Genomic DNA, 12764 nt, shown 5'->3' on the forward strand with positions numbered 1-12764 from the left:
ACTTGCATTTGTTATTGATGGTTCAGACTAATATTTTCTCTGCGAAAGACATTTTACATAGTCTAAGCATAGCTTTTCAAATTTAAAACGAGAATTAAGGATCTGGGTTATTGGTAATGAAGAGAACAATGTAGGAGCAAAGATGGTTTTGAATGCATCTGTGTTGGTCTTCAATTTAGGGAATTTTCGGCTAGGCTTCTCATTCTTAGTGGAACAAACGGGAGAATGAGAATCTCTGGAAGCATGAGAATCACTCGAAGCGACTCTCCATAGCTTTGAAATCAGGAGAATGGGAATCTATTGAAGCGACTCTACATAGCTTTGAAAATCCAGTTCTCACGCCGGTTTCATTGTTCAGCTTTGCATATTATGGATCTCCTTGGTTCTTCAATAAATTACCAATAATTATAGAATAAATCATTCTCGGATATATGAATTAAATTAAAACTTTTGCTGAGAGGACGGGAAATTTCAACTTTTCAGGCCCTTTTCTTTCTATGTAAAATGAATGGGAAACAAATTTTGCACCTATTTTTAAGTGGAAAATGGGTGCAAATTTTGTTTCACACCCATTTACTGAACAAGAAATGGAGCCTCAGGCCGGCCAGATGCTTAACAATAAGTGTCAAGAACCTTCAATATCTTCTGGCATCACCTAAGAGATCTCTAACATAAGCCACAAACACTAGTCATCCCTGCATAATACTATTGACCATGATTTTCACCAAAAGAAGAAAATACAAAATATAAATTCAAAATTCAAAACAACCAATTAAACTAGAGTCAAATACCAACTAGATCTAGCAGATGAAGAATTATCCAAGAGGTACAGAATTACCTCTAGCTTAAGAGAAGTATATCCTAAGAGAAAGAATGTCAATCCATTCAGAGTCTTTGAGAACTCCCAGACAAGCCATTGTCCAACACATTGAGTTGCCCTGAAATCTTCAACTTGCAGGTTGGACACATAAAACCAACTGAGTCTGATTGTGTCTCAGGGTTGACACCGTCATGGTGGAACTCTGATCTGCACCACACACACAAAGTAGTGAGCTGATGCGTGAAAACCATGTTTGGTAAGACTGTATCCCATTCAAACTGAGAAGAGGGATTGAGCTCATAGGTCATGTCCATGGGTGCCTCTGCCAGTGGGCTTGAATCTTGGCCAGACACAAAACAAAACTTTGATGGCTCAATGTCATCAAACCTCAGCTCTTCAAAACCTGATATGTTCTCAAGGTTCTGGCTAACACTACTGAATTTGTCTTCTTCCTGTCCATCGAAAGAAGAGAACGAAAAGTTAATTAACTAGGATTAAAACGAAAGCACCTGTAACTTCTCATAAAAGCATCCAACGCTAGAAAATTAAAAAGACCTTGGTTTCTGGGAAGAGAAATGATAGATGCAAGGGCGTCCTTACATAAACAGCCAGAAAATGGCCCTTGATTGAATTCAGGTCATTATGTTTGTGCAAGGGTGCCCTTGCATCTATCATTCATCTTCTGGGAAACCTTCTTTATAGTTTATACAAATAATATGAAAGAAGGAAATGAAGAGACCATTCGAAAAAACGGAAATGAAGAGGTTTTAACAAATACCAAGACAACCTCTGAGGGATTGCCTCCTGTCATTCATGGTAGATATAAGCTACCCGTAGACTACTACTGGGAACAAGAAGAGCTTTTCCTAGTGCGTATCTTAAGTAAACACTGAATAATTTCTTATAAAGTTACAAAATAAAATATTTTCTAGATCATAAAGCAACAAAAAAAATCATTGACTTTTTCACAGATTTTGAAGTAAGAATGTAGCCTCATAATTTAGAACCAAAATACGAGGTAAGTTATGATCCAACTAAAATACAAGGCACGCTGGCCAGTCTAGTGACCAGCAAAGTCAATTTTAAAAAAACAAAAACAAAACAAAAGTCAAATATCATTTTCATAATTATCGAGGATGAAGATGAGGATTAAAAATGAGAAGCACCCATAACTTCTCATAAAAGCATCCAAGGATAGAAAATGAAAAAAGACCTAGGTTTCTGGTCATAATACAAATAATATGAAATTAGGGAATGAATTAAGAGGTTTTAACAAATACAAAGACAGCCTCTGATGAACTGCCTCCTGTCATTCATGGTAGATAGAAGCTACCCATAGACAAACTCGGAATAAGAGGAGCTTTTCCTAGTGCCTATCTTTAAGTAAAAACTGAATAATTTCTTATAAAGTTATAAAATATCAAATATTTTCCAGATCATAAAGCAACAAAAAAAATTCACACTTGATCAGGTTTTGAAGTAAGAATGTAGCCCCATAATTTAGAACCAAAATACAAGGCACGTTATGATCCAACTAAAATAAAAGGCACGTTCGCCAGTCTAGAGACCAACAAAGTCAAATATTTTTTTTTGTAGGGCTGAAGAATTATACCATGTCTGACGCCACATTGAGGGTGAAAAGACTGCCTGATGATGGGACCAAAAGTGATAATGCATCATGAACCACATTCGCCTCTACAATTTCCTCTTCTGCACTCCCAATAATCTCCATTACGGCATCTTTATCCGATCCAGGATTAATGCCTTCGGAATCATTTTCCAGTTCGTTGCTAGATTCTTCCTTTTCATTGCGTTTGGGTTCCTTTGTACTGCAATTAAAAATGTTATTCCCATAAGTCTCAACACCACAGCGCTGCTCATTATCAGGCAGGGTCATCAAACAACTTTCAAATTCCAATTCCAGCTTGTCAACGGATTTTTCAAAATCCATTTCCTTTTCAGAGCCTCTTCCCTGCTCGTTGCTGGATTTATCAATATCCTCAAGCATGGCCCTGGAATAAAGATTTTCTTCATTAAAAGATCCAAAAGTAATATACTCCTCATTGCTTGCTAAGGGAGTTGCAGCATCCAGGCATGGATTGATATTAACACCTACGGAATTGCTACTTTCCACAATATTTCCTAATTTACAATCATTCATCTCAGAACCATTATCTTGCTCTGCCAAAACTCCGCAAGTGATTTCTAGAGGATCACACATTGGACTATCACCAATTTTGCACTCCATATCTTGTTTACTATGAGGGGAACCGGTGCTTTGTTCATCGTTGGATTTGACTGGAGAAATTACTGGTATAGAATTCTTGTCATTAACAATGTCTACCGATGCATCCATATCACATATCATTAAAGGTGTTCCATCCAAGGATATTGGGTCAGTGCTATTTCGTACAGTTATCTCATCTGGTGCTGCTTTAAGAGAGGGAGTAGTCAAACATGGATTGATATTAGCACCCACGGAATTGCTAGTTTCAACAATATTTCCCAATTTATCATCATTCATCTCAGAATCACTATCCTGCTCATCAACCGAGTTGCTTGCCAAAATTCCGTGAGTAATTTCTAGCGGATCACACATAGGACTATCACCAGTTTCACGCTCCATATCTTGTTTACTATGAGCGGAACCAGCGCTTAGTTCATCATTGGATTTGACAGGAGAAATTACTGGTATAGAATTCTTGTCTTTTACGATGTCAACGGATGCATCCATATCACAGATCATTAAAGGTGCTTCATCCAAGGGCGATGGGTCAATACTATTTAATTCAGTTATCTCATCTGGCGTGGCTTCAAGACTCTTAACATAGTTCCTCACATGGACCCCAACATGACCATTGTAACGATGTCTTTCATCAAAAATCTTGTGGCAAAATTGGCATTCATATTTTCCATCTTTTATTATCACCCCATTGCCAATGGATTTACCAAGCCTACACCGTTTTGGATTCCTCGGGTGAAAACTCAACAAGTGCTGAACATATGACTCCTTATCACCAAAAACCAGACTGCACTTGTGACATTCTAGAATGTTCTGAACTTGGACCTTCGCTGGATTTTCAACCCTAAATAAGAGAACTTTCTTCTCATGGTCAGCAGAAAAAGACGAAATGGGTACTGCAGAAAAAGAAGCAAATGGTACTGCACAAAGAGAAGAAATGGGTAATGCCGAATAGCAAACGGGGACTTCCCTTGTGATGTCACCTTTACGATTAAGACTCGCAGCCTGTTGCATTACCCATAAATCCGAGGGGTGGAATTGAATAGGACGAGATGAATTTGGAAATGTATTTCCGCTTCCAGTGGCCAATTTGTGAGTCACAAGAGCTCGTGACTCATCATTGTGACCAGAGATGGGTTGTCTAGCATCTTGGTGTCCAATTAAAGACAGCAAATATGAAGAAACTTCTTTGCAAGATACAAACTGCTGTCCGCTTGGGCTGGATAATAAAAGAATCGAGAACAAGGAGATGTCACTAAAGAACCAAGCTTGGAAACCATAGAACAGGAGTGCAGAAACTGTGATAAAATACCAATAATTTTATCAGTAAACATACATATGGATAACATAAAACATGATCCGTGTGAGAGATGCCACTGTTTGGTCTTTTTTTTTCTTGTTTGAGAAATTGAGAATTGTTTGGGCTCAATAATTAAGTAAATCAAGCCATGAATAGTTAGAAATGTAATATTAAGGAAATTTATGCATCTAACCTATAAGTAAATAAGTCATTAAAAAAAAAACCTTACGAGAAAACAAGAAATGCGAGAAAAACCTAGAGCACACTGTTTTCTAAGGGTAGGTAAATTGGAGAATCCTAGAAAATTCACAAGGCAATAGAATAGATAAATAGGACTAGAAAAACAGAAAGAATGGGAATGACTAACAAATATTACTGGTGCTAAAATTCCATAAGCACAACAGTGCGAAACTTTAAAAATCAACTATATCACCAACTCTATTTTTTGTCAATTCTCACAGCCATGAAGTGCGGGACAAATAACAAAATGCTTATATGAATGGCATAAAAATAAACCCCGCTAACAATTTTTTATTTAAGGTAACCGTACTAACAATAACTGGTAACATTTTCAGGTTATCATACTGAACTTCCAATATTATCTATCAATTTCAAATTGCTGCTGCCAATCTTATTGATACTGAATGAAGTCATGATAATTAAGAAAGGTGGAAACTGACTATATGTGGGTTTCATACATGTCAACTATCTGGAAAGGTAAATAACTCTTATAAACTACAACACAACGTGTCTATATTGTCTAGACATCCCACCTTCGACAATCCAACCGTCAACCTAGTTGCCTTCACCTTATTTTAACCACTCCCAAATCTTCTCCAATTGAAGATCTTAACCTGGTCAATAGCGGAAATGGAGAGAAAAAGGTCAAATCCACATTCAATGACCAAAAATACCTTGATCGGGATGGTTAAGATCTTCAAATCAGAATGATCTTTGGACCATGGGCAATCCACTATGGAGCACACAGTGGAGGGTGGTAGAGAGTGGAGGCCACCGCCTTACAACCGCCTCCTACTATCAATCTTCTCCTTGATACTTCATAAGGCATGTATACCAAATGATGCATTAGCATAGTAAAAGGCCATGAGACTCACAAGAACACAGTGAAAAGAAAAGATGATAGGAATAGTTGAAATTATGAAAATATGTATGATAACTAGACAGAGATAAAAGAAATGGACATGGGAATAAAGATATGACGGTTTAAGGTTACGGTTTAGGGTTAGGACTTGGAGTATACTTTTGGATGGGATGATTTTTGGGTTAGTGGAAGTAGGTTTTGGAGCGGATGGTGGAAGGATTTGATATATTTTTAATGGGGAGCTGTCGGTGTTTGGTGGTGGTTCGAGGTGGAGGCTGCCGGAGATTGGATGATGATGTTGGGTGGTTGGCTATTGTGTACGGTTAGGGGCGTACACTAGCTCTGGGCCTTCGAGCGGGATTTTTGAAAATCGAATTTGCCAGCGGATTCTAGTGGAGAAATCGGTGTGACGTGGCAGGTCACGATCTTGACTTGGGGGGTCCCACAAATTTGGTACTTTCTGCTGGATTTGATTCAATTGAGGCTATTGGGTAATGTAAGGGGTAATGGGTTTTTCATTTGAGCCAAGGAGAATGCTCCTGGGCAATTCATACTATGTAAATCTAGTGGGACTACTGGTCCCCTTGTATATTTGTCAATTTTCAAAAAAAAAAGAAAAAGGAATAGAGATATGACTCCGCATTTCTCCTAGATGAAACACACAGATACGAATACAAGTATCTCATACCATAAGACACGAGCTTAGCTGGCAATTTTGCTTCAGTGTTCCTTTTTTCTTATAGATTGGAACGTTGCAATGTTTTGGCCATTCCAGTGTTCTATTCCAAAAAAGATGAAACAAAATTTGAAAAGAACAAACAAAAAATGTTATTTTCTTTTTTTGGAAAAAAATGTAAGAACCATTCCATCTACAAATATAACAAAGAAACAAATTTTACTAATTAAAATCTATACCAAATTATGTAGCCATGAAATTCTCGGTTGCAATGCAAAGCTTGTTAACAGATCAATTCCTTTCCGCTAGACATAAAACATCTCCTCCTATGTCTTGAATTATGTCGCTCATCTCGATCTAGATATCCTAGCACTACATTTCCTTTGATGGATGACTTTTTTCAGACATATACATTTCTCCCAGGCATAGTGTCTTTGTTGCTAGAATAAGTTCAAACAAAGAATCCGAGGTGTAGAATGCAATAGGTTGCCCTTAGGTGTAGAGTGCAATACATATTATAATTATGGGCCCCATCTTTTTAACTCCTTGATTCTCCATGGCATCTTGGATGACCCCTTCAAAAAATGCTATTTTCTTTTTTGAAAAAAGAAGCATCAATGATATATCAAGTACAAGTATCGGTAATGTTTTGCTTGAACACCATTGTTTGGACCTCTGTAAGTGTGATGATATCCTTGTTGTCTTCCACCATCCACAGCAGAAATTCAAATTGTAAATAAAATCCGATGAACGTAATAAGAATGAGCTATGTGGCCATTTCATATGGTCATACCGTTGTTTAAAAACTCCCCGAGTCAATAGTTGACTCGCTCAAGTAGACTCCCTTTTACCTTGCTGAGTTCTTGTCCGAGTTAGTGTTTTGTCCTACCAGGTCAATCAAAACTCCTTCCAGTTGCCCAAGCCAAAGAAGAAATGACCGCATCAATCATTGACTTGCCCGTGCCGACTTCTTTTTACCTTGGTAGAGATCTTGCCTGAGTCTGAGTTTTGAAATACTGTGTCATACACTAAATTGTACCTTATATAAAACTCCAGACCTTAACTTCCAAGTGAATGATTGAGATTAGATGGAGTCTAACTCAAGATCATTCCCTACTATTTGAATGAGGCAACTCATGTACATAGTAAAAATAATCATAATCACTCCACACATTAAGGTCCTGTTCGTTTAAGATTATGATAACCGATGGTGAGGCCCCAAACTGATTATTGGACCAAAACTTAATGTAATTTGAGTTCTATAATCGGTTTGGGGGCTCACCATCGGATGTCATAATCTCAAACGAACAGGGGCTAAATCCAATTCCACATATATTAGTTCATACTTCATACACAAGGCTCTCTTCCCCACCATCAACTACAAGCCATTGATTGAGACGAGATGTTACCTAAATAAAATTATCCAATAGACCTACTTAGGTGAGGGCCGTGAGGCAACTTGAAGCCATGGTTTTAAATTTCGACCGAAATCCGAAATTTCGGATTTCGGTGGAGACCGACACCGAAATCACCCAAAACCGAAACGGTCATTTATTTCGGCCGAAATTTCGGAATTTCGGTTTTTCCGAAATTTGACCCAAAAAATTTGTTTTTTTAAATATTAATTTAATATTTCACAGAAATTTCGACCGAAATTTAATATTGAATAAAATATTTAATTTGGGTTTTGTACCAGATTTCGACCGAAATGTCGAAATTTCAGGGTCCGAAACCGGTACCGAAACCGAAATTTTAAACCTTGCTTGAAGCAATGTGGGCATTCGACCTAAATATTTCATAGATACCCTATCTGGTGTTTTGGTGGTTTATTTCAGTTAACGTGATTCAAGAATTATTCTCAAAATCTCAACAGCATTCGCAGAAATACCTAAGCATGTAGTTATACAGTTTTAAATCCACACATAATCCATATGCCTATGCAAGTTCATCCATACCATAGACCTCAAAATGAACTTACACCTACACATAAACTCACACATTCATGCATGTTTGTTTGTATATTATAATGCTTCATTTGAACTACAGGAAAGAGAACCCATAACTCAAGTTCAACTATGTCACCATTTTTCTACAAAACTGTCATTATACAGTAACTAAACTCCATCATGAATTGAGAAGGAGTTTCCAACTAAACAACTTAACAAAAACATACAAAAAAAGAAGCCCAAAAAATAAAGGAAAAGAAAAACCTTATATAACGCCTGCAATACAACCAAACACGCCCTTCTTTCCTCTTAATACCAAGCAAAATCTTCCAACCTTTGGGCAACTCATCCCCAAAATCATCTGCATTAACAATCTTCCTCTTCTTCCTCCTGCTTCCCCATTGCCCCTCTAACCCATTCAAAAACCCTAACAATTCCGATTCCGTTTCCAATCCCTCACTTCTCCTCCTCAATTCCATACCAAACAGATCCTGCCTATTCCCCAACGCCACCGCATCGACCGGAATCCCATTCCGATTCTCAATCTCATTATCATCAATGGCAGGAGAACTCTCATTCTCATTCTCATTCTTCCACCTCGAGTAACCCTTCTTTCTCCCTCTCCTCTTCGCCGGAACAATCTCCATTCCGATTCCATACCCGACATTCTTCGATTCCAACAATGGATTTCCATTTCCGCCAGTGGCGGTAGCGGTTAGGGTTAGGGTTTGGTTATTAGAGGAATTGTCCTTGGAGAAGAGATCGCGGAGTAAGGTAACAATCCGTTTGTTCTCTCTACGTTCGGGGGAATCGGACGGCTGTGGGGAGACGGGAATGTGGCGGCGGCGACCGACGGTGGAGATTTTTTCGGAGTTGCGAGGGGCGAGACGGAGGCGAGAGTAAGTCTGTTTCCGGCTGCCGGCGCTCTCGTTGAAGACCGACCGGTCGATTTTTGGGACGACGATGTCGCCGGACCGGCGAGGGTCGAACGCGTGGTCAGAGCATAGGGAAAGGGAGTTGAGCTCGGATTGGGAGAGGAATCTCAGATCGACGACTGGGATTGAACCGAAACGGAGATCGGATGAATCGACGGTGGTGATCGCCATTTTGGTTGTGCTAGAGGCTAAATAAGATGAAGACGAGGTGGGAGTTTTGTACAGTGGTGTTGGTAGGATTTTTGTTTTTATATATGCAGGCTTTTGAGATTGTCTCTCAAAGCTCTCTCTCTACCCACCGAGGCATTCTCAAAGCTCTCTCTCTACCCACCGAGGCATTGGCTCTTCGGCATAAGGTCACAGGTTTGCTCACTGTTGACCAGTGTTCGAATCCCGCCCCCGACTTACCTGATACAAGTGGTGAGTGGGTCTTTTGCGCGTATCCGTAGGGACTAGTCCTACTCCCGAAGGGGGTGGGGACATCCTATGTTATCGGGAAAAAAAGAAAGAAAAAAGAGCTCTCTCTCTATATCGTGATCGAGATTTGATTTTGGACACGTGGCATTTTGCATGCTGATCAAGTGATCGGTGCCGTCCAAATTGGGGGCTTCAGGGCGGATGGTTTGTAGTTTTAAAATTGTACTGATCCGAGAACTGTAACCATCCGATGGATGGATTTTTTTTTTTTTTTGACCAATTCGATATGGTCGTCCATTTTTCTTTGTTCTAGCTTGTTTTAGTTGTTGCCAACCATCGATTTACATGCAGGGATGTGAGTGCTCAAGATCATTGCCCAAAGCAAGAGATTGTAAATACGAGATGGATTAATGGCCTATACTTTAAAAGACCATTTGCAATCATGTCAATGAATCATGGAAAATATATCGATGGCATGCCAGATCCTAGTTCATTAAATACTCCTCTTGCATTTGGATTGATGGAATCAGAATTAAAGAATCGGTGTTTGATTCTATCCCTACGATTCTTGCGCTTGGGTGATTTTACTCTGTGCAAAAGGAATGCCTAGCCAGAATTTTAGGTGGAATCTTGGGTGGATTTTGATACCACCCTAGGTAGGTGGTATTCTGATTCCCAACACAAAATAACTCGATTTAGATGACAAAAATAGGGAGAAAAAATCTCCATGATCTAATGGAGAAAATCTCTCTCTCTCTCTCTCTCTCTCCATGATTTAAGGGAGAAAATCTCTCTCTCTCTCTATGGCAAATGCTAAGTGAGACCCTAAACCTATTATTTTTTTTCTTTTCTGAAAATGCTTCTTTAATAACGATTCTTTATTATAATGGGAAGTGGAATAGGAATGGAATTTGATTTACATACCCATTCTTGATTCTTGGTATCCAAACGCTTAGCGTGGTTTAAAAGTTCACCATTTCAATTCATCACTTGCACAAATCCAACATACTTACCTTTGGGAAATCAAAACATCATAGATCCATCACATGACATTCCTTGAATGGAGCTATTCGTCCCAAGTCAAACGGCCGGTTCAACTATTAATTGCAAGCACGACATCGTAAGGTAGGTTCCTAGAGTTTAAACCATTAAAAAAAAAAGGTTCCTACAGTTTAAACATGAAAGAAAGAGTGCGAGGGATGCACCCAAAAGGGGGGTTTGGTAAAATAAAATCCTCGCGAAAAACTCAACCTTTTTTGGTCGACCATACCTAATGCTATCGATTGGGCATCCGTGCCCGACCGAGCCAGTTGACCGGACCCTAACTTGGTTGACCGCCGAGGCGATTTTGGGTTCTTTACCCAATCACGATTATGTCTGAGTTCTTATTATTTTCAATAATTTTGGGGGGCTATCACTCTTTCACCGAGTGTCCAAAATGACCAAGGTTGGATCTGTTGGACTGCTCATGACAAAAGAGTTCCTCACAATCTAATTGGAATCTCATTGGATGGCGATTGGTGAGCTACAATTAAGGCTAGGGGTGCAACTTAGGTCGGGTCTTAGAAGAAGAAATAGTCAATTTTGTCAGCCTCTTTCAGATATGAATCTATCTGATTCGGAAGGGAAGAACTTGCATCGGTATCTCAGTTTCAGCTCAAACATGGATTTGATTCACACTCCATGTTCTGAGAAATATTTACCATCCGAAAAGAGGAAAAAACGGAGGTGGATTGAGCTTTTCCTAAAAAAAAATTGGAATCAACCCGAACCCGACTTGACTTTAATGTAAAAGCTCAATCCGAATTCTGAAAAATCAACCCAAGTTGCACCCCTAGTTTAGGCTGTAAGTGTCCATACTTTCTCCATCGAACGTCAAATTGATGCTATGTTTGCATACATTATATAATTGATGATATGTTGCACATGGGCTTTCATGTCATGCTATGTGGAGCATGGGTTATTATGTTCCTGATCTGTGATGCATGGGTTACATGATCATGCCATGATGGGCATGGGTTCTATATCTGTGCGGATGTTTATCATGATTTGTATTTCACAAAGACTAAGACCCAAACCAATCCCTTCAATCGTCGATGATACCGAGCTGCCCATGCGAATAATAGTGATACCAGTAGGGTATCTCCGAACTGCCGGTGCTAATGGAAGTGTCACTGATTTTGTGGTTGGGTTCAGTGAGGTCTGTAGCTTGGGTAACCAGGCTGTGTTGTTGCATGATTGCTCACTGGTGGCATTTTATTTGTTTTGCTCGGCTTCGAGGAAACAAGGGCTTCATGAGTTATTGGGCATACATAACATTATTGTACCATGATGATTACCAGTTATACCTGTCTGACTAAATGCATGTTATTCATGTATTGGCCTCGTGTTTTCTCGGCATGCATGGATCCGCTAAGGATCCACAAATGACGTACCGAGCGTTAGCTCACACAGTTGATTATATTTTATTGATCCTGAGAGCTTTGGACAAGGTCAGGAGGCGTGACAAGCATGCATGTCAGGATTTACTAGTTCTAGTTATTACTTTCTTATACTTTAGTGAGCACATTAGATGGATCTTTCATCATAATTTCTTTGTTTATTGGCATGGGGTGAGATGACTTTAAAGATAGTTGATTACTATTTTGGAGATTTGAATGTAACCACTAGGGTTATTTGAATATTTAACTGCAAATAAAGGTAGTCAGTCATGATAATTGCTTGATACTGTAGCCTGAGATATTTGTGGGTTGTGACTGCAGGTGTGCGGCGCAGTAACGTACCTAGCCACGGGCTCGGTTCGGGGCTCGACAAAACTCATGAAAGACAAGTAGGAAATTACTGAAAAAGTTCAGAATACAAATACTCGTTGGGGAACCCTATCTCCAACGAGAATATCCAAAATAAGCCTTTTAAATCTGTCATTCTTCTCTAATTTGATTGATCCCTTAAGCTTGATATAAGTTTGTAGAAAATGGCCAAGTCAAATTCGATCTGATCACGTGCAAAAGAACAAGAAAATATCAGGCACACAAGCACACAAAGATGCTAGGTGACCGCACCATTTACGTGAGAAACAACAACGCATAAACCTAAGAACCCTTGATACCAAAAACCCTACAAATCTTCTTTTGTTTTCCTCTTAGATTTTTGGGTTAGATCTATATTACCAAAAACAACGCAGAATTTGAATTGCTTGGGATATTACTAGCCGTATCTGAATCTGTTCTTGAATCCAAATATTGATCCAATTTCGCTATATCCTAGCCAGATAGACCCCACTTACCTGCGTCTAGCCTAGAAATTTGGCCCTTAATGGCCCATAC

The 12764-nt window shown here is 39.2% G+C and overlaps 1 protein-coding gene across 1 annotated transcript; it reads right to left on the reverse strand.

Annotated features, from left to right (window-relative positions):
- Positions 1 to 692: 692 nt before the first annotated feature.
- On the reverse strand, positions 693 to 9427 carry LOC143848470 (uncharacterized). The gene is made up of 3 exons (XM_077357420.1): positions 8351 to 9427; positions 2433 to 4281; positions 693 to 1272 (listed from the first exon to the last, which is right to left on the reverse strand). The coding sequence occupies exons 1-3, from the start codon at positions 9190 to 9192 to the stop codon at positions 886 to 888; spliced, it is 3078 nt and encodes a 1025-aa protein (XP_077213535.1). The 5' UTR covers positions 9193 to 9427; the 3' UTR covers positions 693 to 885.
- Between the last annotated feature and the right edge of the window lie 3337 nt (positions 9428 to 12764).

The sequence above is a fragment of the Tasmannia lanceolata genome, unplaced genomic scaffold (genome assembly GCF_043159265.1).
Source record: "Tasmannia lanceolata isolate RefF3 unplaced genomic scaffold, GAP_Taslan_0.1 ptg000016l, whole genome shotgun sequence".
Classification (NCBI taxonomy): Eukaryota; Viridiplantae; Streptophyta; class Magnoliopsida; order Canellales; family Winteraceae; genus Tasmannia; species Tasmannia lanceolata.

Bases quoted from the DNA above. Each gene is read 5' to 3' on its own strand.
- LOC143848470 (XM_077357420.1), bottom strand. From the start codon at position 9,192: ATGGCGATCACCACCGTCGATTCATCCGATCTCCGTTTCGGTTCAATC. The intron at 4,282-8,350 runs GTTTTTCTTTTC...TTTATTATCCAG, and splicing joins TATTGCAGGCGTTATATAAG to CCCAAGCGGACAGCAGTTTG. The intron at 1,273-2,432 runs GTATAATTCTTC...TTCGATGGACAG, and splicing joins TCAATGTGGCGTCAGACATG to GAAGAAGACAAATTCAGTAG.